The sequence below is a fragment of the Lithobates pipiens genome, unplaced genomic scaffold, assembly GCF_037356315.1.
Source record: "Lithobates pipiens isolate NorthernLeopardFrog02 unplaced genomic scaffold, aLitPip1_a1.2 Scaffold_8, whole genome shotgun sequence".
Lineage (NCBI taxonomy): Eukaryota > Metazoa > Chordata > Amphibia > Anura > Ranidae > Lithobates > Lithobates pipiens.
Genome location: NW_027507903.1, coordinates 181228347 through 181255885, shown reverse-complemented (window position 1 = coordinate 181255885; position 27539 = coordinate 181228347). Strand labels below are relative to the sequence as shown.

General features: G+C 44.1%; 1 protein-coding gene across 7 annotated transcripts in view; it reads right to left on the bottom strand.

Moving 5' to 3' along the window:
• Positions 1–27539, bottom strand: part of KIF21A (kinesin family member 21A) — a 270632-nt gene that overhangs the window by 101653 nt on the left and 141440 nt on the right. For all 7 annotated transcript variants that reach the window (XM_077473889.1, XM_077473892.1, XM_077473894.1 and 4 more), the window contains 5 exons: positions 27332–27520; positions 25956–26155; positions 18477–18584; positions 6932–7000; positions 6649–6842 (listed from right to left, as the gene is read on the bottom strand). In XM_077473889.1, coding sequence (XP_077330015.1) covers positions 6649–6842; positions 6932–7000; positions 18477–18584; positions 25956–26155; positions 27332–27520 — 760 coding nt within the window. The remainder of the gene's footprint in view (positions 1–6648; positions 6843–6931; positions 7001–18476; positions 18585–25955; positions 26156–27331; positions 27521–27539) is intronic.

Genomic DNA, 27539 nt, shown 5'->3' with positions numbered 1-27539 from the left:
GAAGTCAAGGCCTTCTGAGCCAGACACGCTGCCCGAATCTCTAGGATATTGATGGGCAAGGTTCTTTCGGCTCTTGACCACTGTCCCTGGACAGTTGTCTTTTCTGGTACTGCTCCCCAGCCTAAAAGGCTGGCATCTGTCGTTAACCACTTTCCAGATAACTGGTCTGAAGGAATTTCCTTTCAGCAAATTCTGGGTTAGTAACCAACTGAGGCTTTGGGACACCCTTGGGGACGCCGCATTGGCAAGTCTAAAGCTTGAATTGTTTTGTTCCAAGTAGACAAGATACTGTTTTGCAAGAGCCTTGAATGGAACTGGGCATAGGGTACCGCTTTGAATGAAGCCACCATGTTTCCTAGCAACCTCATGCAAAGGCAAATGGAGGGATCCCCTTTTGATCTGACCATCCGCACCAGCTCTCTTATGGAGCAGGATTATTGCAAGAATACTTTTTTTCTGGGCTGTGTCTATCATCAGACCCAGGTACGCCAGCCTTTTTAACGGTTTTAAAGAAGAATTTCTCTAGGTTGAGAATCCAAACCAAACTTTGCCTGTAACTGGTTGTAATGCACACGCTTTGCTCTAAATGAGCCACTGACTGGTCTATTAGCAATAGATCATCTAAGTACACCAAGACGTTTATGCCCCAGCCTTTAACCTGGCTAGAGGTGGGGCCAGGACTTTTGTAAACACTCGGGGTGCTGTAGCTAGCCCGAAGGGAAAGGCTACAAACGGGAAATGCTGCTGTTCTACCTCGAACTGCAGAAACCTTTGGTGAGTGTGAAAAAAGGAACATGCAGATATGCATCCCTGATGTTGATAGACCCCAGAAGTTCTTCTCCTAAAAGGATAGAAACCACTGACCTGATTGTCTCCATGCAACAGGAGTAGATCTTCAGGAACCAATGTAGATTCTTTAGATCTAGAATGGGTCTGACATCTCCATTCTGTTTTGGTACTGTGAAGAGGTTTAAATAAAACCCCAAACCTTGCTCTTCTGTGGGGATCTGCATGATCACCCCCTGGGCCATTAATCGGTCTAGTGCCTGAAACAGAGATTGCCTTTTCTCTAGATCTTTGGGAACATCTGACCTCAGGAAATTATGTTGGAAAGTCCCAAAATTCCAGCTTGTACCCTAGAGTTACCGTGGAGATGACCCATCTGTCCTGAATTTCCTCTTGCCAGACTTCTGAAAACTGCAGAAGTCTTCCCCCACCCTGGCGAGGGGCGGTGCCTCTTCATGATGAGGCTTTAGGATTCTGCATTCCAGGTTTCCGGCCCCAGGACTTCTTTTGAGCCTGGGCCGTCATCAATGCCTAGAGGCGGAAGCCCCTGGCGCAGGAGAAAGAGACCATTTAAATGAAGGGCGTTTATACTTTCTTTTGACTGGCAAAAGAGTACTTTTCTCACTAGAAATTGTTTGGACGCATTTGTCCAAATCACCCCCGAATAGCCGACCACCAAGAAAAGGGGATCCAGTCATTAGCTTTTTACATGGTGCTTCAGCTGACCAATTTTTTAACCACAGGATTCTACGCATGTGTACTAGCATAAGCGCAAGTTGGGACTCCTGGTGAATAGAATCTTTAATGACATCTATGGCAAAGCATAATGCTTTTGGTAGTTCGGACAATTCCCAGGCTTGTCGAGCAGGAACCTCTTTAGGGGCCTGTCTAAATTGGTCCTTTTAGGGATTGACAGATGCTTATTGCAGCAACTGCAGGCCCCTCTGCCAAGGAAAAAGAGGATTTTAACAGAAATTACAACCTTTTATCTGTTGGATCCTTAAGCATGTGTGCATTGTCTACTGGACAAGTTAGACTTTTATTCACACTGGAAATTGCAGCGTCAACTGCTGGTACATTCAATTTTTTGGTGAATTTCTCCTCCATGGGATAGAGAATTGAAAATTTCTTTGGAGGGAGAAAATGCTTATCCGGGTGATCCCATTCAGCATAAATAAGCTGTTCTAGTAATGCATGAACAGGAAACGCATGCAAAGGCTTCAAAGGTTTTAAAGGAACCCAAGGAAGAAACCGAGCTTTCAGCAGACTCCGTTAGAGGTAAAATTAAAGTAGAACGAACCATCTCCGTACGATTGTATCAGCAATTTCTCAGATTGTGAGGCTGAAAAAGGTTAATCTACCATTGTTTCCTCTGCAGAGGAATCATCAGTTTGTCTTTCCTCCTGATCGCCTGAGGGCAACAACTCATCCTGTACCCACTGTTCCCCTTGCAAAGGGTCTAAAGTGGGGGAGAGGGATCTAGCATACTTCCTATCCATTTGAATGGAGGATGTGATTAAAGCCGCTAATCTTCCTTCCAGACCCTGCAGGGTGGAGGAAAAGACATCTTCAGTCACGTATACAGGGGCTGAGATGTGAGAAGCAGTTGAACCATCAATTTGTTCCAATGGCTCACCTTGGCTTGCCATAATTGGTATTTCAGGCGAGGATGACAGTGTGGAGATGCGACTGGAGATCCTAGTGCCTGGAGGTGAAACCTTTGGCACTTTTTGGTCTTTGTGGTGTCTTTTTTTGTATGCATAATCCTAGCCACAAAATCAGAGGCACTATTAAATTGCACTTAACCACTGAACATAGTCATGACAGTAAAGCCACTATTAAGTTCAGCCTAGTGCTAAGAAAAAAGTCCGTCCTTTATCAGGAATGCCACTTGCCACCCTTCCGTGCCCCACCGCCCCTCTGTCCCAGTGTAGGCTGCTTGCTTCCTCCTCGCTGCCGAGGAGAGACTGCTCCAGCTGATCCTTTAAGCCTCCGCTCGTCCTCGTGGACATTTCACGGTGCCGCGCCTAGGCCCCACCCCCTACCTTTTAATTTGAAAAATATCCCTGCGCTGAAGCGCAGGTGACTTTTGGGTCCACAGACCCAGCATGAAAGGGAGGGAGAGAAAGAGCCCATTACACAGCAGGCAGAGGAAACAACTTTTTAAATGTAGAAAAAAAATGGGACTTCCACACCCCCCGTGGAGGGGGGGGGATTACAAAGGGGGTACAACCACAGCTGTCTCTCTAACCCTTCTGGACCCTTTACGGGGGAGAAAAGCATTGGGCAGATCTTGCCTTAAGAGGAATCCCCCTGCACAAGCTGCTGCGGCCACACACAGACTGACACTGAGCTGAAGTGAAGACAACAGATTAACCGATTGCCATCCAGCTCACGCCGATATACGTCGGCAGAAGGGCATATACAGGCATATTAACGTACCTGTACATTGCCCTTTAAGAAATGGTTTTCGGGAGCCACAACCTCTGCGAGTGCGATCACGGGTCCCGCGGACTATGTTCGCGGGGATACCCGTGATCGTCTCACGGAGAGGAAGAACAGGGAAATGCTGATGTAAACAAGCATTTCCCCATTCTGCCTAGTGACACTGATCACAGCTCCCTGTAATCGGGAGCAGTGATCAGTGCTGTGTCACACATTGCCCCTCCCCCCACAGTTGGAATCGCTCCCTAGGACACACTTAACCCATGCAGCGCCACCTAGTGGTTAACCCCATTCGCTGCCAGTCACATTTACAAAGTAATCAAATCATTTTTAATTGCACTGATCACTGTATAAATGTGAACGGCCCCAAAATATCTCCAAAAAGCGCCCAATCTGTCCGCCATAATGTCGCATAAAAATCGCTGATCGCCGTCATTACTAGTAAAAAAAAAAAAATACCATAGAACTATCCCCTATTTTATAGACGCTATAACTTGCGCAAACCAATCAGTAAACGCTTATTTTTTGTGTTTTTTTCAAAATTGTCGCTATTTTTTGTTTATAGAGCAAAAAATAAATACCGCAGAGGTGCTCAAATACCACCAAAAGAAAGCTCTATTTGTGGGAAAAATGGATGTCAATTTTGTTTGGGAGCCACGTTGCAAGACCACGCAAATGTAAGTTAACCGCCCTGGCGGTATGATTATTTCAGATTTTAGGTGCTGAAAGCGGTACCATTATTTTGCATGAAAATTTCTTAGGAATAACTCACTTAAATCTGTCCAAACCAGAGTCTAGCAGACATCCCGGATATGATAAAGTTTGAAAAATTAAATCAAATTATAATATAATAAATAACTATAAATAATTATACCAAATAATAATATAATAATAAATAAAAATGATTCAATAATGTAATCAAAAACACTGAAATTTGCTCAGTTGCAGAATTGTCACTGTCATTACTTTTCAGCATTTGATAACGGATCTCCCCACAAATCGCTATCGCTCAATTCTGCGAGTGATTCTAATTTATTATCGCTGTTTTCTAGCTGGTCTAAAACCTCCTATGATGTAAAGGGACAGTTTTGGTCGCTATGGACAATCTCCAGTTTCCAGGCAGAAAGAACGTTTTTTATAATATAAAACTGCATGCAGGGCACTGGGCAGACCACTAGGGACAAAGGGGATGTGAAATAATGACATAGAGTAATGTAATCTGTAAGATTACATTATACTGTATGTATAGTGTGTGTTTTACTTTTTGAATTTGCCGCCGTTCTCCGTCCCTGTGCGTCGCAATGCTCACAGGGAACGGAGCCCAGCGATGTGATGAATCGAGCAGAGGATGAGCCGCTCACAGTGCGGGGGGACATCGCTGGATCCAGGGGATACGGTAAGTAAGCTCATCCTGGATCCAGAGCTGCGATCCTCGAGTCTGGCTCGGGGTTACCACTAATGATACTAAATTTTCACCCCGAGCCAGACTCGGGAATACCGCCAGGGGGGTTAAAGTGACACAGTGCCGAATCGCAAAAAGTGCTCTGGGTCTTTGGGCAGCCAAATGGTCTGGGGCTTAAGGTATGTACATACACTCCCTCTAGTGGAGATTTAGGGCATAAAAATTTTTTCCCTAAAAGAAGAAAGCATAAGGGGACTTTTTAGTTCCTAAATTCTTCCCTTGCCTTATCCCCGCCGCAGAATTTGCTGAATTAACAGACAATCCCAACCATCACGGCAGGCTGCGTTTAGCAAACCTTCAAGGACCGGGTCCCTTTTTAATCAGGGTTCCAACTCCCTTGGAAAGCTTTTAGGTAGTGTAGCATGACCAAAGCCCTGGGTCCCAGGGTCCAGCCCTACAAAGAGAGGCATTACAGGCAAAACCTTGTGCTTCGTATACGAGGCCCAGGTACCATCCACTTTGGCCTCAGTGACACTTTGGAAGGATCTAGTCTATGAAGGCTATTTAAATCCAGCATGGATCCCTCCTGGAGCTCCTCAGAGCACATCTTCACTCGTGACCAACACCTTAGACACTGGAAAAAAAAACTGATGTGCTCCTGGAAGGAGGAGGGGTTATATAGGGAGTGAACTTCCTGGTTTGGGTATACCAGTGTCCATCACCTGAAGGTGCCTTTATACCCATTAAGTTATTAACTTAGGCTCTGTGTCCCATAAAGAAATTTGTCTTTGGCCTTTTCGCTGTATACCTGATCCGCTGTGGCCAACCACAAAGATCTTTGTGTTTGTAAATGCAGGCTCTGGCCGAATTTCTGCCTGCCAAACAGAACTGAAAAACAAGTAGAAAAACTGAGCCAGACCTGCGAGTAAATGCACTCATTAGGCACAAAGTTAACCTCTTTATTTTCTTCCTGATAATCCCTGCCATTAGTACAGTGTCAGTGTAGCGTATTATCTCTGATTACTCTCTGATGTATTAGTGTCACTAGCGATGTCAGTGTCCATTAGTGCCCCTCCCAGCCAGGGTTAGTTAGCACCTGATTGCCTACCACATGATCACAGTCCCACTATAAGTCGCTGATCACTGCCATTACTAGAATAGTGTCTGTACAGATCAGTATCTTGATCAGAACTATATTAGCGTCTCCAACAGTATAGTGTCCCCAAAAACGCAGTGCTAGAAGGATCAGCCTAAATTTATGAAGAACTTTGCTTTTATTGGATGTTTTTTTAACAGAAAGTAGAAAATACTGTTTTGTTTCCCCAAAATCTTTGGTCTTTTTTCACTTACAAGATCAAAAATAAAAACAAAGTGGTGCTCAAATACCACCACAAGAAAGCTCTATTTGCCTGAAAAATAATCATACATTTTATGTGCGTACATTGCTAAGTGACCAAGCAATTGCCAGTTAAAGTAGCGCAGTGCTAAATAACAAAAAATGGCCTGGTCATGAAGGAGGTAAAACCTTCCAGATGTCAAGTGGTTAACTGAACATTTCAGGCCTCATGTACACTGGACATTTTTGTTAGTTTTTACAGAAGCTGTTTTGGCTTCAGATGTTTTTTTCTACAGTCAAACTGCCCATCATGTTAACCCATCTGTCCATGCACACATAGGCTGTTATCAGCAAATTTTGGCTGGGGCTTTAAAAAAAAAACAAAAAATTGTGGGTTCTGAGAGTTTCTCAGCTGTTAAAATGCTCTAAAGTCAAAAAACGCTGATAAACGCTCAAAAACGCGGCTCACCAAAGTTTGAAGTTTTTGATCAATAAAAAAACAAAATAAAAACAAATTAAAAACAAAACGCTATTGCAAAAACATTGAAAAACTCACTGCAAAGCTACTGGCGTTTTTAGAACGTTATTTTAACGTCCAGTGCGCATGAGGCCTCATAATTATCAGATGTGTGTAAACAGGGCATCGTTATCAAAGTTATGATAAAAGGGTAATATTTACCTTGATCCATTTAGGGTGTTAGAAGCTGCAGTCTGGACTCTGGCTATGGGAATTCGAGGTCTCTGCTGTCCTGCAATTCTTTCATGCTCATCTACAACATGATCAGAAACTGGTTCTGGTAAGCTGATTTTACGGCTTGCCCTTCCAGCTACTTTATCAGACATTGGTTTTACTTGTCGCCGAAGTGCAGTTACCTGTGAATGAGGGATGCAAAATCCAGTAAAAATTAAAATCAGTGAATTGCCACAAATATTAAGTTACTTATAAACATGTCTGTGTTTACCTCCTCAGTTTTTCTTCGCAAAACAACTTCTTGCTGTCTTTTCTGTGCCTCCAAAAGCCGCAACTGACCCTGAAATATAAACAAACGCTTACAGTTATGGGCATGACATGTTTAGTAATTTCTTATCAATGCTACATTAAAGAGGAGGGCCGGTTATAAAAAAAAAAAAAAAAAGTCAGCAGCTGCAAACACTGCAGCTGCTGACTTAATAAACACACTCACCTGTCCAGGGCACCCGCGATGTCGGCCGCCAGAGGCCGACCCGTCCCTCGGCTCTCGGGTCCCGGCGCCGCCATCCCTTGTAAGGGAAACAGGCAGCGGAGCCTTATGGCTTCACTGCCCGTTTCCTACTGCGCATGCGCGAGTCCCGCAGCTACTGCGCATGCGCGAGTCCCGCAGCGCTTTCTGAATGGGACGCGCTGTGTTCTGGAACACACAGTTCCCAGAACACAGCGCGACTCATTACCCAGAAGACGCCGCGACGAAGAGAGAAGACAGAAGTTCTCCGCGGAGGAGGAAGAGGAAGATTAGGAGAAAGTGCCTAGCAACAGGCATTTCTGGTAAGTAAAAAAAAAAAATTCTCATTTTTTTTTTTTTAGATTTTTTGTAATTTTTAACATTTTTTTTGTTTTTCAGGGTGGCCCTCCCCTTTAACTGCTTGCTGACCAGCCACCGCCATTTTACTGTGGCAGGTCAGCACAATCCCGTGAACCGTTGTAGCTATATATGTCAGCTCGTGGGATCGGGATAGCAGGAGCCAATGCTCATGGCCGACGGTTGCGATGACGAGCATGAGTGACAGAACACTGAAGTGTGCGTGTAAACGCACAAAACCGTGTTCTGTTCTGAGAGGATTGACAGATCATGTGTTCCTATTAGCTAGGAACTGCGATCAGTCACTTACTCTAGTCAGTCCCCTCCCCCTTCAGTTAGAATCACCTCCCACGGAACACAGTTAACCCCTTGATTGACCCCAGGTGTTAAACCCTTCACTGCTTTTTTACAGTAATCAATGCATTTTTATAGCACTGATCACTGTATAAAATGCCAATGGTCCCAAAAAATGTGTCAAAATTATCCGATGTGTCCGCCATAATGTCGTAGTCATGATAAAAATCACAGATCGCTGCCATTACTAGTAAAACATTTTTTTATTATAATAAAAATTATAATTATTATATTAGAATTATAATAAAAATGCTATAAATCTATCCCCTATTTTGTGGACTCTAACTTTTGGGCAAACCAATCAATATACGCTTATTGCGATTTTTTTTACCAAATATACGTAGAAGAATACATATTGTGTTTTTTTTTTCAAAATGTATGCTCTTTTTCTTTATAGCGCAAAAAATAAAAACCGCAGAGGCGATAAAATACCACCAAAAGAAAGCTCTATTTGTGGGGAAAAACGGACATCAATTTTGTTTGGGTGCAGCGTCACACGACTGCGCAATTGGCAGTTAAATAGATGCATTGTCAAATCACAAAAAATGGCCCAGTCATTCAGCAGCCAAATCTTCCGGGGGGCTGAATTGATTAAAGAACACCTGTCATTACAAAGAACTACAGCGACTGTCAGTACTAGAATCCTCCTAAAATTGGTAAAAATTTTAGCCGTGTTCAGCTTCAACACTTTTTTTAAGTCACAGACTGAAGCAAGCATGATGATTCCTTTATCTATAGAACTGTCCTAGGTCAGTGACTCAAAAAATATTGCAGCCAAAACTTAAGTTAGCCAGGGAACTAACAAACATTCTTAAAAGGAGAGATCAGAGGGTAAATCTACATACTGGTAATTTATGAATGAAAGTTATATCTTAAATGTTGAGGCAAGATGTAAAAAAAAAATATATATATATATGCATTACATCTGAGCAATGCATGCACATTTCCCCACGTTTTATCCATTTTTAGACCCTGTAGAATACCTGCTGATCCTAGTAAAAATGCACTCCGCTATTAATTTTTTTTTTTTAAATAAGTGACAACACAGTACCTTCACTGAACCGAAATTGCAAATAATCCCCATCAGCCTTATCCAGTTATTCTCCACCACAGAATTCTGCCCCTTCTCCTTATCTAATTCAGAGGACACAGGAGTGTACAGGACACAAGACAACTCTGAATTTCTGACTGAACAAAGTATTTTTTTGTGGACTTCTCAAACAGATATAATAAAATGCTTTAAATTGTACATGCAACACACCAAATAAGTAAATACGAGTTTATAGAAATTATTTACTCTAAATAAAAACGATGTTTAAGCACTTTTCTTTTTTGACTATTATTTTAAAGTGTATATCAGGCATGTTTGTTTTCCTTTTTTTGATAGAGTGGAGAAGTTACAACCCTTGGTAGGCCCCACACCCACACACATCTGAAGAGATGCAGAATTGTGGAATTCTGCCATGATTCTGGATCACACTAAAATCACATCAAAAAGTGCTAAAGAAAACCCAACGGTTAGACTTACCAGTAACTGTGTTTCTAGGAACCTTCCAGGATGGATGGCATACCTGAAAGATGAGAGGCGCTTTCCTACAGGAAACACAATCACTTGACAGCTGTATGTAAATCCACACCCTTCCCCTTGTCCCTCTGTTTGTCAAAGTAACTCTCAAAACTGAGCAGGAAGTAGGCATGCCACCCTGGAAGGTTCCTAAAACACAGCAGCAAGTCTGTTGGTTTTCTCCTCTTACCTTCCAGGACGGCATACCTGAGTGGATAATCAAGTAACCGCAGGCCTACCTTGGGGTGGGACTGCAGTCTGTAGCACCTTCCAGCTGAAGGCTGAGTCTTGTTGCGACAGCACTTCTACTCAGTATTGCTTCAAGAAGGTGTCTTGACTGGGCTGCTGCACTGCAAATCTGTTCCCTGGAGACCCCTGACTTCTCAGTCCAAAATGTTGTCAAAGCGCTGATTGAATGAGCTTTAACCTTTGTTGGTGCAGGAATGCCTGAACTCTCAAGGGCTAGAGTAATAGCTTGCCTAATCCACCTGAAACCAAAGCTTTGGAAGCCTTGAGTCCCTTCTTTGATACAGAATATAGGATTAAAAGATGGTTGGATCTGTAAATCAGAGGAGACATCTCCATACATCTAAACAGTGAAATATTTATTTTTATAATTTTTAGGTTTTTCACAAAAAGATGGCAGGGTGATTTTCTGCACCTCATGAAATAAGGAAGCTACCTTTGGTAAATACAAGGGGTCTGGCCTGAGGGTGACCCTATCTGGCAGGATTAACAAAAAAGGTTATTTTATTGACAAACTTTGTAGTTCTACTCATAGTTGTGGTGATCGCCAACAAAATTTAAAGTTAGGAACTTAAATGAAACCCCCTCTATTAGTTTAAATGGGTGTTTAGATAAAGCCTCTAAGGCTGGATTCACACATATGCACTTTTAGCGCTTTTTGCACTACAGAACGTGTTCCATAGGAAACCATGTTAAATGGACTGTAGTGCAAATCTGCAAAATGCAAAAAGCTATAAAAATGCATAGGTGTGAATCCAGTCTAACACTCTAGTTAGATTCCACAGCAGAAAGTTCTCCTTTGTGAGTGGGGCAATTCTTTCCCTGGCCACCAAAAACTGCTTAAAGTGGTTGTAAACCCCATTAATGAAATCTGAACTGGGCACATATCTGTAGTGTTTACTTATTCCACTCCAAATCTGACTGCCGTGTCTTTCTGCTGCTCCGTTCCTCATTATCAGCATAACTTCTGACAGACACTCAAAATAAAAGAAACTGGAAATTTGTGTCGGGGAGGGGTCGTAGAGATATAGCTCGTCTATTCAGACTGCAGCTCTGCAAGTTTCTCCGTTCATCTGTCTATGCGGCGAGGTGGGGGGGGGGGGTGCTTTCCCTTTGGCCCAGCTCTGGATCTCCTTGAATAGAAATAGAGGTCTGAATCTGGCCCCTCCTTGATGATTCAGGTATGCCACAGTGGTGGCGTTCTCGGAGCGGACCTGAACCTCTCTGCTCTCTTGAAGGGCTTCAGGGCTTAGCCCAGGGATATCCAATTAGCGAACCTCCAGCTGTTGCAGAACTACAACTCCCATGAGGCACAGCAACACTCTGACAGCAACACTCTGACAGCCACAAGCATGACACCCAGAGGCAGAGGCATGATGGGACTTGTAGTTTTGCAACAACTGGAGGTCCACTAATTGCATATCCCTGGCTTAGCCTATCGTTCCCTGGCATTGGATGAGGTCTGAGCTCTCACACTGTCCCAAAGACCTTGTGCTTTGGCCTTTCCTAAGTGGGCTCCCTATCCTCAGGTGCTTGCATCTGTGGTTATCTTTAGGGGATCCCACTGAGCCCAGGGCCTGACATCTTGAAGGTTGCTGGGAATCATCCACCACTCCAGAGGGGACTTTACCTGCTGGGTAAGGACTACCTTTTCGTCTAGAGATTCTCTTTCTTCTTGCTTCAGCAGGAAAGAAGAAGAAACTGAAGGTTTCTTGAATGGAGCTTGGCCCACATGATAGCGGAGATGCTTGCCAACATCAGACCCAAAACCCTCAGGAGCTCCCTTCTGGACCAAGAGGGTGTGCTTGTCAGACCTTCCACTGAGGAGACAGTCTTCTCCACTTTGTCAGGCAAAGGTTTTTGTACTCGTGTCCACCAGGTAACCTAGAAAGGTTTTGACCTGCTCTCAGAGATGATTTCTCTGTACTTATTATCCAGGGTAAGGTCTCCAAGACTGAAACTACCTTATTGGTATACATCTTTACCTGAGCAGCAGGGGGACGGAAAAATCAGTAAGTCGCCTATGTAGGGAATCCGAGTTAATTCTTGAAGGTGCAATAGGGCCACTGCCTCAGCTAGGATTTTTGTAAAAATCCTTGGCCTGGCCACTAGTCCAAAGGGCAGGGCTCTGAACTACCTAAAGTATGCCTGATGTTCTAGGTGGATTGGAACATGTAGATAGGCATCCTTGAGGTCCAGTGTGGACATAAAGGCCTTCTTTAGAAGATTCTTGCTTACAAGTAGTTACTCTCTAGGTAAAACCTCTTGAACTCCCGGAACCTATTTAAATTCCTGAGGGTTTGCGAATACATGGGAGTAGAATCCCTGAAATTGTTGATCTTTGGGCACAGGCACCACCACCTGCTGCTCTGCTAGTTTAAAGATACTCTCTAGAAGTGCTTTCTTTTTTTAATACATCCCGAGGGGGATGAGTTAAGGAGATCATCAGTGGGGGCCTTGACGAGAACTCCAAGTGATAACCTTCTGCTAAAAGCTGACAGATGTATGCGCTGTCTGATATTCTCTCCCACTGGGAGACAAAGTGAGACAGGTTGTTCTCGACTTTGATCCTGGCATAATTTTGTTTCTTTGGGGCTTGTGCCTGGCGAGGAGAACAGCAAGCTATTCCTTTGCCTTCCCATGCCATAACCCTATCCTGTTGGGTTCCGTTTTGTCTCTGTCAATTCTTCCCTGAAGCGCCACGAAAAAAATGTTTTGAATCTTTCCTTCTTGGGCTTCACCGGAAATTTTCTTTCTCAGAGGATCTGGACAACAGATTATCCAGCTCAGTGCCAAACAGCAGAGAGCCTTTAAAGGGGAGGCCATACACAGTTAATAAGCACAGCTGTTTTTGCAGAGGCCTTAACAGATCCAACAGCAGCGTCCACTAGGTAGGCCACTGCTTTCCTTATACAGTGGTGTGAAAAAGTGTTTGCCCCCTTCCTCATTTCCTGTTCCTTTGCATGTTTGTCACACTTAAGTGTTTCGGAACATCAAACCAATTTAAACAATAGTCAAGGACAACACAAGTAAACACAAAATGCAATTTGTAAATGAAGGTGTTTATTATTAAAGGTGAAAAAAAATCCAAACCATCATGTCCCTGTGTGAAAAAGTGATTGCCCCCTAAACCTAATAACTGGTTGGGCCACCCTTAGCAGCAACAACTGCAACCAAGCGTTTGCGATAACATGTAATGAGGCTTTTACAGCGTCCTGGAGGAATTTTGGCCCACTCATCTTTGCAGAATTGTCCTAATTCAGTTACATTAGAGGGTTTGAGCATGAACGGCCTTTTTAAGGTCATACCACAACATCTCAATAGGATTCAGGTCAGGACTTTGGCTAGGCCACTCCAAAGTCTTCATTTTGTTTTTCTTTAGCCATTCGGTGGTGGACTTGCTGGTGTGTTTAGGATCATTGTCCTGCTGCAGAACCCAAGTTCGTTTCAGCTTGAGTACACGAACAGATGGTCGGACATTCTCCTTCAGGATCTCTTGGTAGACAGCAGAATTCATAGTTCCTTTTATCACGGCAAGTCTTCCAGATCCTGAAGCAGCAAAACAGCCCCAGACCATCACACTACTACCACCACCATATTTTACTGTTGGTATAATGTTCTTTTTATGAAATGCAATGTTCCTTCTACGCCAGATATACTTGGACACACACCTTCCAAAGAGTTCCACTTTTGTCTCATCGGTCCACAGAATGTTGTCCCAAAAGTCTTGGGGATCATCAAGATGTGTTGTGGAGAAATTGAGACGGGCTTTGATGTTCTTTTTGCTCAGCAGTGGTTTTCTCCTTGGAACTCTGCCATGCAGGCCATTTTTGCCCAGTCTTTTCCTGATGGTGGAGGCATGAACGCTGACCTTAACTGAGGCAAGTGAGGCCTGCAGTTCCTTGGACGTTGTTGTGGGGTCTTTTGTGACCTCTTGGATGAGTCTTCGCTGCGCTCTTGGGGTAATTTTGGGCGGCCGGCCACTCCTGGGAAGGTTCACCACTGTTCCATGTCTTCGCCATTTGTGGATAATGGCTCTCACTGTGGTTCGCTGGATTCCCAAAGCTTTGGAAATGGCTTTATAACCCTTTCCAGACTGATAGATCTCAATTACTTTCTTTCTCAATTGTTCCTGAATTTCTTTGGGTCTCGGCATGATGTGTAGCTTTTAAGGATCTTCTGGTGGACCTTACTGTGTCAAGCAGCTCCTATTTAAGTGATGCCTTGATTGTGAACAGGTGTGGCAATAATCAGGCCTGGGTGTGGCTAGAGAAATTGAACTCAGGTGTGGACAACCACAGTTATAGTATGTTTTAACAAGGGGGGCAATCACTTTTTCACACAGGGCCATGATGGCTTGGATTTTTTTCACCTTTAACCACTACAATACAGGGCACTTTCACCCCCTTCCTTCCCAGCCCAATTTTCAGCTTTCATCGCTCTCGCGCTTTCAGTGACAATTGCGCGGTCATGCTACACTGTACCCAAATGAAATTGTTATCATTTTGTTCGCACAAAGAGAGCTTTATTTTGGTGTTATTTATTCACGACTCCGTTTTTTATTTTTTGCGATATAAGCGCAAAAAAAGCAGAAATTTGGAAAAACAATATTTTCTTTTTTCTATTTGAAAAGAAATCCAATAAAATCAAATTTTGTCATAAATTTAAGCCAAAATGTATTCTGCTACATGTTTTTGGTAAAAAAAATTCCGTTAACTGTATAATAATTGGTTTGTGTGATCACGGACATATGTACGCAAATGATCATGTACATATGTGTGCAGGTGATCACGTACATATGTGTGCAGATAATCATTGGGACATGTGATTTTAGTGGGACATATGTGGGGGACATGTTTTTATTATTAGGGACATGTGTTTTTATTATTTGGGGACATGTATGTTTTGGGGACATGTGTGGTTTGGGGACTGTGTTTGTACTGTGTGGTGTGTTGTGTGTTGACACTAGACTGATGATCAGTGAGTAAAAAGCTGTAAAAAGCAGCCCATACTCACTGATCATCAGCCGGCTGCAGCGTTCTGCTCTCCTCTCCTCAGCGGTGACTTCCATGTGAGGAGAGGAGAGCCGATTGCCTAGCAACCGGCTGTTTGTTTACATCACATGACGGCCGTGATTGGACACGGCCGTCATGTGATCAGGAGGGCCAATCACAGAGCCCTCCTGCCGATCTCAGATGTGCCGTGTCCGGGTGACACGAGCACATCGGGATCGCGCCGCTGCGCGGGCGCGATCCCGCTACTTCTGAATGACGTTCAGGAACGTCCTATCAGGAGTAGACGGCTCCCACCCGGCCGTATATATGCATTGGCCGGGTGGGAAGTGGTTAATAATAAACACCTTCATTTACAAATTGCATTTTGTGTTTACTTGTGTTGTCCTTGACTATTGTTTAAATTGGTTTGATGTTCCGAAACACTTAAGTGTGACAAACATGCAAAGGAACAGGAAATGAGGAAGGGGGCAAACACTTTTTCACACCACTGTAGCTGAAAGGGAATCCAGCATGTCTTTGGACTTAACCCCCTGTGGCAGGTGCTTAGTAAGTCACTCAGTCCAGAAACCTGCATCTCTGGCCACGCAGGCTGCAGCTAAGACTAGGCCCAAAGTGGAGAAGTTGGCATCCTATGCTTTCCTTAGAAGGCCTTCTGACCTTCGGTCCATCAAATCCTTAAAGTGGTTGTAAACCCTCCCCCACAACTTTGTCCCATGTAAATCAGCATAACAAACCCTAATGAACACTGCTCGTAGATATCTCCTTACTTGCTTAGTATTGTTGTAATCCTTTTTGCTCTTTAGAATGAAGTCACTGAGCATGCCCAGATCTCCCCTGATTTACGGCACACTCTCCATGTGCTTGTCTATCTGTTATCAGGTATACCTACGGCACAACACTGAACTCCCAGGAGACTTCAGACTCATTCAGAGCTTCCTCCTACACACCATGTGACCATGTGACATGACATACAATGTAAACCTGGCCATTACTGCAGTCTTATCAGCTGAAGCTGATAAGACTGACAAAGTGAAACATTAGACATTGGCACTAGTAAATACTATGAAATAAAACAAGTCGGCTATGAACAGGGAAGCAGGGTTGCCATAGAAACGTTGGATTGAGAAGGAGGCTTGGTTAATAGTACAGGAAGTGCTCAATGTAAGGGCAGAAATACACTCCACTGTGGACTCAGAAAATACTTAAGATGGCGCTGCCTAACCCCTGGAAACAAGTTTTTTAAAGTTTCTTTAAACAGTAAGTAATATGGGATTTGGGCTGGATTACAGTGGCTATAGTTTGATAATTACTTATTATAATGGACTAAATGAAGAGAAGCATCAGAGTGGTAGAGTTTACGTCCTCTTTAATACTTCCTGTATCCTCAAAGGAGATGCCTTTTGCTGACGTGGCACAGAGCAGCAGCCAACTTTGGGGAGCTTAAATAATTTTTCCTCAATGTCCTCTTTAAAGGGAAACCTTCTTTTCCATGTTTTTGGTCTTCAGAATCTACAGATTCCTGTAGGATTAAATACTTTAATGACTGGTGAAGTGGGAGTGCCCTAGGGTGACCCTTGCTTAGACCCCTATACAGTTTAACCTGTACTAAGGCTTCTTTGGGAGTCTCAATCTCCACAGTGGCATAAATTGCCTGTAGGAGTCTCTCCAAATCTTCCATGACAAAAAGATGTTTGCATGGCTTCACCTCCTCTCTTGCTTCACTGCCTAGATCTAAAGCCACTTCCTCTGAACTGTGTTCAGATTTGACCTGGGTTCCCAGCTGTTCCTTTTCTTCCTTCTCTGCCCTAACCTGAGCAGGATGCCCCACTCTAGAAATAGGGCTCGCCCCCCCGAGGACAGGCCTTTTAGGGGTTAGCTCCTCTGAACCCAAGGCCATGGATGCACAAAATGTTTGGATTGTGGGCAGCATTTTAGCCTACATCGATGCTAAAAATTCCTTAATCAAACCCGAGGTCCCTTCCCCTGCCAGCTTATTGATGAATCTACAGCAGAAAGGTTTACAGTGGGACCTTGGTAACTTTTCACCACAATAACCACATTTCTTAGAGGAGCTAGGCCCTGTGGGGGCAAAAGGCTGATGATCTAGGGCAGGTTTAGAAGAACGAGGACAACTTAAGCGACTTGGTACCCGTTGCGGGCCGCAATGAGTGGAGCGGGCAGATGGCAAGCCTGTATCCATTCTCTATACGCAGAGCAGACACAGCCCACTCTACTCTATAGGTTCTCTGATTCCACCAGATGGAAGGAAATGGATACCCTTCTGTTTTTTTTTGTTTTGTTTTTTTGTGGATTGGATGTAGGCGGGTTTAAATGGACACAAGTCCACTTACATCTGCTGCTCCTTAGAGGTGACTAGAGTGTCCAATTGGGTTGACCGATCATCCGTGTGTGTTTACCCACACCGCGAGCGCAGTGCACCTGTGGCTTTCCTGCATGTTAGCTGCACTTTTCCATAGACTTCTATTATATCATGCAGGTATGGTGCACTTTCAGAAAGTGCACCAAACCGCAGGTAATAACAGATGTCTATGGCTCAGTGCAGGTAACCCGCAGGTGCAGATCGGTATGAAAGCAACCCAGTTACCACTACTGAACATATATGCCCATATACACACTGGGATTTTAGTAATAAACTTACCTTTAATAACAGCCTTCTGTTCAGGTATCGCTGGCTGTTGCTGTCAAGGCAGAGTGCATTTGGTATCACTCCCCCGGTGACAGGAGCCGGTGCTACATAGGAAGCATCAGCTTATACGACTCTGCTCCACAGCCACTTGCTTCCTCTACCACCGGCTTCATTCACAACACTGAGGCTCTGGGATGGTGGATTAGCAACCTTCGTTCTGGGCTTGCCAAGTCCCCAACCCAAAGGAGGTCTTGGGCCATATCAGAGGGCTCCACAGGCCTCTGGTTGGGCACCCCTGATCTAGGGCCTCCTGGGTACTTCTGGGGGATTCTGAAAGGAGAGAGATGCCAACCAGTCGCTCTTCTCATCCCCCTGACTGTGGGCTAAACTCATAACTTGGGGAGGAAAGAGGAGGGGCATTGAGGTACCCGCCTGATGGCAATCCTAGGTCCCCCCGACCAAGGAAAGCACATGCTGAGACCCAACTTGTACTTGCCTAGTGTCACTGGTGTTTCCATCCCTTCCTCCTTCTCCATGAGGTGGTTTGACAGTGTCTCCTGCTGAAGCTTTACCACCGGTACCACTGATAGAGGCAGTCGACTGATCCCAGCCGCCTTGCTCTATCTCTCTCTACCAAATTGAGCACCCTCCCGGCACTCAGGCTTGCTTCTGTGTTGCACTGTCCCATGCCTCCGGCCTCGCCCACTTCTGGTCACGCGAAAAGAGAAGACTGCTGTTGCCAAAGTGAGACTTAGCATAGACGGCCCATCCTTAAAACTGCTTCAGACCAGTGATGGCTCTCAGGATGGGAAAGGAGAGCGAAGCCAGGCAGTATACTATAGCAAAGCAGCGGCGTTTCACACTCCACTTTGACCGGAGCACTGATGCAGTCTTTGAGGCAACCTGTGAGTAGGACTTCAGCCTGCAGGTTAGTTCAGCCCTCCCCCAGCCTCCCTTATGCCTGCCTTACAGGGGTACCATCCGACCCTCCCAGGTATTCTGGTTATAGAAAATAAGCATTCCATTGAGGAAAGCAATCAATTCTAAGAGATAAAGGGAAGGGTGTGGAATTACTGTAAATGATAAAATGTACCTATAAATATTTCACCAAGTCACTCAACTTACATCTCGTTTACGTTGCTCTTTTTTAAGCTGCGCAACTTCACGAGTTCTACGAGATTCGACCATTCGGGCCTTTTCTTGTTCTTCCTTCATTTGTTTCATGAGACGAACCTGAATTAACAGCACATTAAAATTAACACATTCAAGTCATCCAAAATAAATAAGCAATACTAGTTATAAAAGTAAAAAAATTGCTATTTAAAACAAAGTGATAAGCCACTGTTAAGATGGAAATATAACATTTCTGGATACAAGTTATATACAGTTTTTCTAAGGTTCTACGCTTACTTTGTTACACTGCATTTTTTACAGGGTCCAAAAATTTAGTTTTTTTCACCAGTCTTTTTCCAGTTACATAGTCAGGTTGAAAAAAGAATCCCATAAACACAATCCTTCACCCACGGTTGATCCAAGCAAAAAACCCCAGCAAAGCATGCTCCAATTTGCTACAGCAGGGAAAAAAAAATTCCTTCCTGATCCCTCGAGAGGCAATCGGATTTTCCCTGGATAAACTTTACCTATAAAATGTTAGCACCCAGTGATATTATGTACATTAACCACTTGCCTACCTGCACATTGTCATATGACATAAAGAGAAAAAGCTGCACAAGTTAATAGCAAATAATAAAAATTAAAAAAATTAAAAATTAAACTATAAAACATAAAAACGTGAATACCTTTGATGTACCAAAAATGATCTGAATACCATAAAACACAATGAAGAGTGAAAAATAAATAAAAATGAATAGTCCTAAGTGAATAATAGTCCAAAAACAATCCAGTGATATATGGGGCAAGCAGCAATCAAAAACCCAAAGAGATTAAAGAGGGATTCCACCAAAAAAAAAAATATTAAAAGCCAGCAGCTACAAATACTACAGCTGCTGACTTTTAATAAATGGACACTCACCTGTCCCGGGTTCCAGCGATGCCGGCAGCCGAGGCCGATCGATCGCTCGGCCCTCGGCTGCTGCCGCCACCATTCTAGGTGAGGGAATCAGGAAGTGAAGCGAATCGGCTTCACTTCCCGGTTCCCTACTGCGCATGCGCGAGCCGCGCCGCGCAATAGGAAATCTCCGCGCTGTCACTGGGACCCGTGTGTGTCTCAGCAGACAGTGCGGCAGGGCAGGAAATGGCGTAGACTCCCACGGGAGTCTATGCCCGGAAGTGGGTGAAAATACCTGTCTTTGACAGGTATCTCTACCCCCCTCCCCCCTGAAAGGTGTCAATTGTGACACCGGAGGGGGGGAGGGATCCGATCAGCGGAGGTTCCACTTTAGGGTGGAATCCTGCTTTAAGTGAGGCTCACCACAGTGTGAATCAGTAATACCAGAATTTATTAAAAATAAAATTGCACTTACACAGAACAGCAGATAAAATCAATAGGGGGCCTGGACATGTCTGGATAGAGACGTGCTTTCTCTGAGCTCCTGGCCGTCTCCAGCTTGCCCCGACTGCTTTGACTAGCTACGACGAAGTATGCACTCCTCAGGGAAGAGGGCATCTCAGAGGAAACGCAAGCCTGCAAAAACATCCCCTAAAACCCCAGCAGCTGGCGAGAATGAGCGTCTTTTCCGCCTCTCCCAACAGCAAACCCCGGGATCCAATATAGCGGCTGCACGTGAGGCGAGTGTGGAGACACAGGGTGATCCACCAGGTCTGGGGTCGGGATTGGAGATGGCGGACGCGTTCCAGGATACACCATCGGACCTGCGGGCAGAGCCAAGCTCCGCTCCTTGCTTCAGGCACTACCTACGAGTGCGGACATAGTGGCCCTGATAGGCACAGTAGAAGCAGCCCATAAGAAGGAGATATCCGAGGCCTTTCTACTAGGATAACTAAGGGAGAGACTTCCATCACATCTTTAGACCTTCGTGTGGGGACACTGGAAGAACGACTGGAAGCGCAAATGGAGGCTCTGATAGATCAGATTCATCAGGAAGAATTGGAGGACCGGAGCCGGAGAAACAGTGTCCGGATCCAAGGCCTCCCGGAGGCCACAGGAGCAGAGGACTTGACTGATACGGCTCTGGCCATTTTCCGCAGCATAGCCGGAGTACAGCTCCCCGTACATGTAACACTGGACCGCATACACAGAGCACTGGGTCCTAGGTCATCCGACCCAGAGACGTCATATGCAGGTTCCATCATTACACACACAAAGACCAGGTCATCCTTAAAGCTTGGGAATCGGGAGATACTAAGTTTGATGGCGCCAATGTCAAAATTCTCCCGGATCTATCACGTGCCACACTGCAACGAAGGGCACTACTTAAACCCCTTCTGGATCTGGTCAAACGCCATGGTGCTACCTACAGGTGAGGATACCCGCTCTCTGTGACTTTTCGCAGGGACCAAAGCTCCTTCATACTCCAGAAGCCAACATCACTCCCAGCACTGTTTGAGTTCCTGGACGCGGAGCCAATAGCTGTCCCCAATTGGTTGGCGCTTCTGCCCCTCTTTCCTATTCGCCAAGACCAACAGGTAATGAGGAAAGAGGGCTCTGCATCTTGACAGAGGGGAAACTGTCGCCGCCCCAGGGCGCCTTCAGCGGAGGCAACCCAGGAAACTTGAAACCCTGGCGCAGTAAGTACATTACCCCCTGTGGCTTTGACATTCTGGTAATTTTTTTTGGTCCCAGGTGACGCCACCACCCCTGTTCCATCACACCCACAGGAAGCAAATTAACTAACAGACTGACGATGGGAGGGCTTTTGACTAATATTGGGCCGTGGCAGTGAGAGCTCCCTCCGTATGGTTTTACCAGTCATGTGACGGAATGGAACGGTCTCCTTGTTGCATACGGATGGAAAGCCTCCCGACTTTGGTTTATGTGCCCCTGTTCATACAAACGGTCCCAAGCGTTTACCTCACATCCCCCTGTGGTTGTATTGCCGAATAGGCTCCCGGCTCCCCAGAGAGTTAGATCACCGTGCCCCACACAGTGCTCTGTCAGAGTTACCAACCTGGATTACAATGGACAGAAGGAGCAGGTGAATCTCACCTGTTGGACTGCCTTGAGGGAATTACCGTCCAATCACAACATGCATTGAACTTGATTCCTGCCCCTTAGCCCTACTATTATGTGCATGTTACCTATTTCACTGTTGGGGCGTGCTGGGGGGGGGGGGGTGGTTCGGGAGGGATAGTTGATAGGAGGGACAGGGGGGGTCTGATGCAAGGCAGCTTCCAGGTCTCACAGGGCATAGCTGCTGAAAGCTTGGAGGGGAGACTCCTGGTTGAGTGGTGAGGGGAGGAGGGTGGGAAATGCGGCTGATATGGGGGAATGTACGGCTTCTGTTCTTTAAAAACATAAGTATAATGTTCTTGCAGTGCGTTGATTGATTTTGGTTATTCATTCTACACAACCGTCCTTGTTTGCTTACTTTCGTTGCTTACAGTATTAACTCATTTTATGTGGTCAGGGCGGGAGGGGAGGTCGGGGGCTCGTCTGTCAAGTCGTGTCCTCCCTTCTCCCCCAACTAGGTTGCATATGTAGCATATGCCAATACCGTGTGATTAATAAGAATAAGGTCTTTTGATCAAGACTTAGCTTCTCTTTCTTCTCTATATATATGTTCTACTTTCCTATCTTGCTTGTTTCTAATCTGATTTCTCCTCCTCCTACATTCTTCTTACCTCTTGCCCTCTCTCTCTTCTGACACTAGACAATATCAAGGTATTCTCCCTTAATGCCAAAGGGCTGAACATGCCCGAGAAAAGGGGAATGTTTTTACATGACCTCAAAAAATACTCCACAGACATTGCTTTTGTACAGGAGACTCACTTCAAAAGCGACAAATTAAACTACCTACAGAATACCACCCCTTAGCTTACCATTCGACTAACCCAGCAGTGAAATTCAGAGGAGTGTCCATACTAATCTCTAACAAAATTCCCTGGCAAACACAGGACACCTTAATAGACCCCACTGGACAATTTATCTTCATTAAGGGACAAGTGGGAGAGACAACTGATGTTGGCAACAGTCTACGCCCCCAACGAAAATCAGGCAGTATTCCTAGAAAGAACATTAGGCAAACTCCAAGACTTCACACAAGGTCACTTGAAATTAGAGGGTGACTTTAATGTCCCCCTTATACCATCGAGCGATACTTCGACAGGCAGGTCATCCATCCCTCCGAGCCACCTTCATCGTATAGCCAAAAGATTCCACACAGCCCAATTAATCAATATTTGTCGTCTCCAACATTCAGGAGAAAAAAAAAGATTATACGTTCTATTCTACCCCACATAGGGTGTACTCCAGAATTTATTTTTCCTGATACTGCATGGTCTATTTCATGGTGTCCGAGAGACATCATTAAGCAATATTACATGGTCTGACCATGCACCTATCTTTCTGACCTATGCCCTGTCTGACACTGCGTCGCCCAGACATAGTTTCTGGCACCTCAACGAATGTCTTCTGCAGACCGCTGAGGTTCTCACAGAAGTATCCAAAGAACTGGACGTGTACTTTCAAACGAATGACAGTGCAGACTGCGACCCGGACATACTTTGGGAGGCACATAAACCGGTCATTAGAAGAATCCTCATCAAACACGGAGCCTGTGTAAAAAGGGAAAGACAAAAACAGCTCGCCCAACTACTACAAAAATTGGAAATTTTAGAATCCACACATAAGCATGCCCCTTCTCAAATTTCAGAAACAGAATTGGCAACCATTAGACAGCAGATCACTGATCTGCTGTTGTATAAAGCGAAGGCGGCACTGCAATTCTGCCGCAAGCTGAATTACGAGTCGTGGATTCTCATATGCCATCACTATCCCCAGATCAATATTCACGCGCTACGTCTGGGCCCACAGAAAACCTCGCATCCCGCTTTCACAATTATCGCTCCCAAAACATTATGGAGGCTTTGCACTCCCGGATGTTAGGGGATACTATCTGGCAGTTCGTCTAGGCAGGATCATTGACTGACAGCGTCATGGTAAATTGAAACTGTGGGCACAGATTGAACAGGAGCAATTCCCTATCCCACTAAACAGAGCACTTTGGTGTTGGGACTCTATACCGTCGTCTCTGAAAGCGCACCCCTTGATGGGGAACACCTTGAGAAAATGCTCACAAGCCGCAATACAGCAAACGACCAGGACTTCACCTCTCACACCAATCCTAGGAAATCCTAAATTCACCCCAGGCATGACATTAACGCACTTTCAGACTTTACGAGACTCTGATACTATTACTGCATCCAAATTTGTGATAGGAAGTAGATGGCCCTCCATCTCAGAGCTGACGGACTCCGCAGGCCCCTTTCGACTTACATTCTGGCCGGCTGCACAACTACATCACTTCCTTCATACTTTGAAAGGACCTCACAAATATGACAGACACCTTACTACCTTGGAAGACTACTGTTCTGGACCCGCTCTCAGGTCCAACAAAATATTTGTAACATCTATTTATATAAAGGCATGTGGAATTTTCATGCATCTATTCCACTCTCGTGTCTCCTCCCCTACAGCCAACCTACCACTGCGGTCCCGGTTTCCATCCAGAGAAGTGACCCCCATCGGGCCCTTATCTGCGTCCTGGGGTGAACGTAGAGGTGGTGCGTGCCCCCCCCCATTTTTTTTTTCCTCTTCCTTCTTTCTTTCATTGACGAAGTGTGTGTGTGTGTGTGTGTGTATATGTGTATGTGTATATATATATATATATATATATATATATATATATTCTTATGTTTTGTAGATTCTTCTTCCTTTTTCAAAATAATTGTGCAAAAATGAATTACCCCTGAAGAAGGAGCTTAAGACTCCGTAACGCATAGGCTACATTGGACGCACAATATTTATTTTGTTCAATTGTTTCTACATCTTCCGAATGTGCTTATGTACAATGTGATAAGAGTACGCCTTTGGAAAAATAAGTATAAAACAGTTATATGGTTTTATGAATATGACTATACGAAGGAAGCAATGTTCTTTTTTTCTTCTAATATGTAAATGAATGTATATATGGAATTTCTTCATGTTTTTCTGTGTTTCAATGAAAGTATTTTATATATTCTTAAAAAGCCATGGTAGGTGTCACAGTTTATGCCTAAAAAGTCTCGCCTTTCCCAAGGGGAAAACTTTTATATTGTTCTATTCTGGGATGTTGGCTAATAACAAGCGGATTTCAATATATACCTCGTAAAATTTTGATTTTTATACCTCTCAATACAAGAAAGGACTTTGCTCGCTTTGGAAACCGCAGCTTGGCACTGCATGCTATTGTTGCGCTTATGATCTACCAAAAAACCCAGATCCTTCTCTACCATTGATTCCCACAGCTGTACTTCCCCTAGTATGTATGATGCATGCATATTCTTAGCCCCCAAGGGCATAACTTTACATCAACATATAAACCTCATTTGCCACTTAGTTGCCCAATTAGACGGTAAATTGAGGTTGGCTTGTAAATTGGAGACATCCTGTAAGGACGTTATTCCACTGCATAGCTTAGTGTCATCTGCAAAGACAGAAATGTTACTTTTAATCCCAGACTCTATATAATTTCTAAACACATTCAAAAGTAAGGGTCCCAGCACTGAACCTGTGTCAAAGGCTTTTGCAAAATACCACACGTCCACAGCCACCCCTCTGTCCAAGATTTTACTTGTCTCCTCATAAAAAGAAAAATCAGGTTTGTTTGACAACTTCTGGTCTTTCATGAATCCATTCTGTCTGTTGCATAAAATTTTTTGCCAGCAGGAACTCATCTATGCGAGTCTTTTATTATACTCTCCAGCATCTTCCTGACTATAGAAGTTAAACGAACAGGTCTATAGTTTAGTTAGGGTCCGCTCACACAGGGGCGACTCAGATCCGACTTCAGGTCGCCCCTGGTCGGACAACATGTAAAAATCAATGTAAGTGAATGAGAGCCGTCTTAATGCACACTACTGAAGCCGCTCCGACTTCAGAAAAGGTTCCTGTACTACTTCAATCCGACTTGTAGGCGACCGGTACCCATTGTTTTCAATGGAGGTCGCCTCCAAGTCGGATCTCCGTCTATACGGAGGCGACTCTTAGAGAATTATCAGCTCTCAAGAGGGAAAACCACACCAAATTTATGAAAAAAATTTGGCGTGGGTTCCCCCCTATGCCGAAAAACCGGCGTGGGGGTCCCCCCAGATCCATACCAGACCCTTATCCGAGCACGCTACCCGGCCTGCCAGGAAAGGGGGTGAGGACGAGCGAGCGCCCCCCCCTCCTGAGCCGTACCAGGCCGCGCGCTCTCAACATGGGGGGGTGACTTGGGGAAGGGGGGGCCTAATAATCACCAAGTCATTGTTCTCAACTATAGAATCAATTTCAACTAGATTTCTCAAATAAAAATCTCACATGAAAAGCTCTTGTGTAACTTTACCAAGAGGAAAAAGCCTGTAGTGGCCATTTCTAAAGTATAACAATACATTATAATGCATCCCCATACTACGTCCAGGTGTTGGTGGTCCTGTCTCCATTACCTTTGTCTTCTTCATTTCAAACACCTCTTGTTGCAATTTTTTCATCTGCTTTTCATATTGTGACTGGTTCTTCAGCAATCGCGCATGTTCTTTTTGGGCAGCCTGCAGCTTCTGGAGTTCTTTATTCATTGTTTGTAGCTTCTTCTCATACTCCGTCTTGATTTTCTTGGCTTTTTCTTCAGTGCATGTTTCCATGGAGCCTTTAATTATAAACAATGTTACAGTGACGAGTGCAAATTAAACAAAAGCGATAGGACCATATTGACAAATATTTGAGGGTATGCAGAGTAATAAAAACTGGTCTATTACTTGATGAGAAGGGAATTTACCAATAACAGGAAACTTTTTTTTTTTTTTTTTAAACGTAAAGTTTTTTTAATTAGCATGTACACTGGTATTGCCATAGTACGTACGTTAATATCTATAGAGAAAAGAGGGAAGGGACATGACCACTACAGGCACCTTTATTTCAAGAAACAGCACTTATTTGAAAAAATCCATCCAGGCAGATCTATAATTCCCCTGGAATTAATCAGAAGTATCTGTTGCTATTTAGAACAAACAACAATCTTCAAATGTCTATGACTGTCCTTAGAACAATTAGAGATGCACCAAAATTTTGGCAGCGGAAACGTATCGGCAGAAAATGGTGTTATTTTTTTTCCCCAACAGATTGTCTGCCGATAAGGGCAAAAAGGATAAGAGAACAAGGTGCCAAAAATGACAACAAAAACACTTTTGCTGCCATCTTACCATGCTTATGGTATGTTTTTCATAGGTCATGTGACTCAAACTGCATCAAAAATTTAACATGGGTGCGTTATTGATGAGTTCTTGGTGCGTTTTCAATGCATTTCAACAGGGAGGTGCGGTTTTTGTGCGTTTTTTTAACTGACCAAAAATGCAGAAAGCAGGATTTTTAACTCGGCAATGCACAAGCGTGAGGACATACATAGAATTTAAAAGAATGCCTTTTTCTTGAACTTTTCTTGCATTAAAGGTGCCAATAATGGACAAAAATAAATTCATATTTATTTAAATTCATGATTATAATTATTACGTCAAATACAATACGATTATATATAAAGATATATATATATTTTTTAAAACTAATCATTTTCAGTTTTCAGCAAAGGGCATCCTGCATTTTCAGTTTTGGTACCAAAATTTCCATTTGGTGTAGTTACCTAAACAACATAGAACACATAGAAAGTTTATTTTTTTATAACAGTATGCATGGTACTACTCATAACATAAAACTAAATTCATACTGGAGGTGGTATTCATCAGTTTCAGATTTTTCCTGATGACATTCTGACATGATATGATGACATGACATTCTTTAGACGCTATCCTTTAACGTATGTGTTTATTACCCATGTTTTGAAGTACACGATCCCTTTCAAGCTGTGTGTCTCGGATTTTATGCTGCAGGGTCATCAACTTCTCCTCGTACTGCTGCTTAAGGGTATGTAGCCTTCTCTGACTGTTCTCTAGCTCGTCGATAAGCTTCTGCTTAATTGCAATCTCACAGGTAATGTTGGCCAAATCTTCTTGATAGTTTTCTTAAAATAAAATACACAA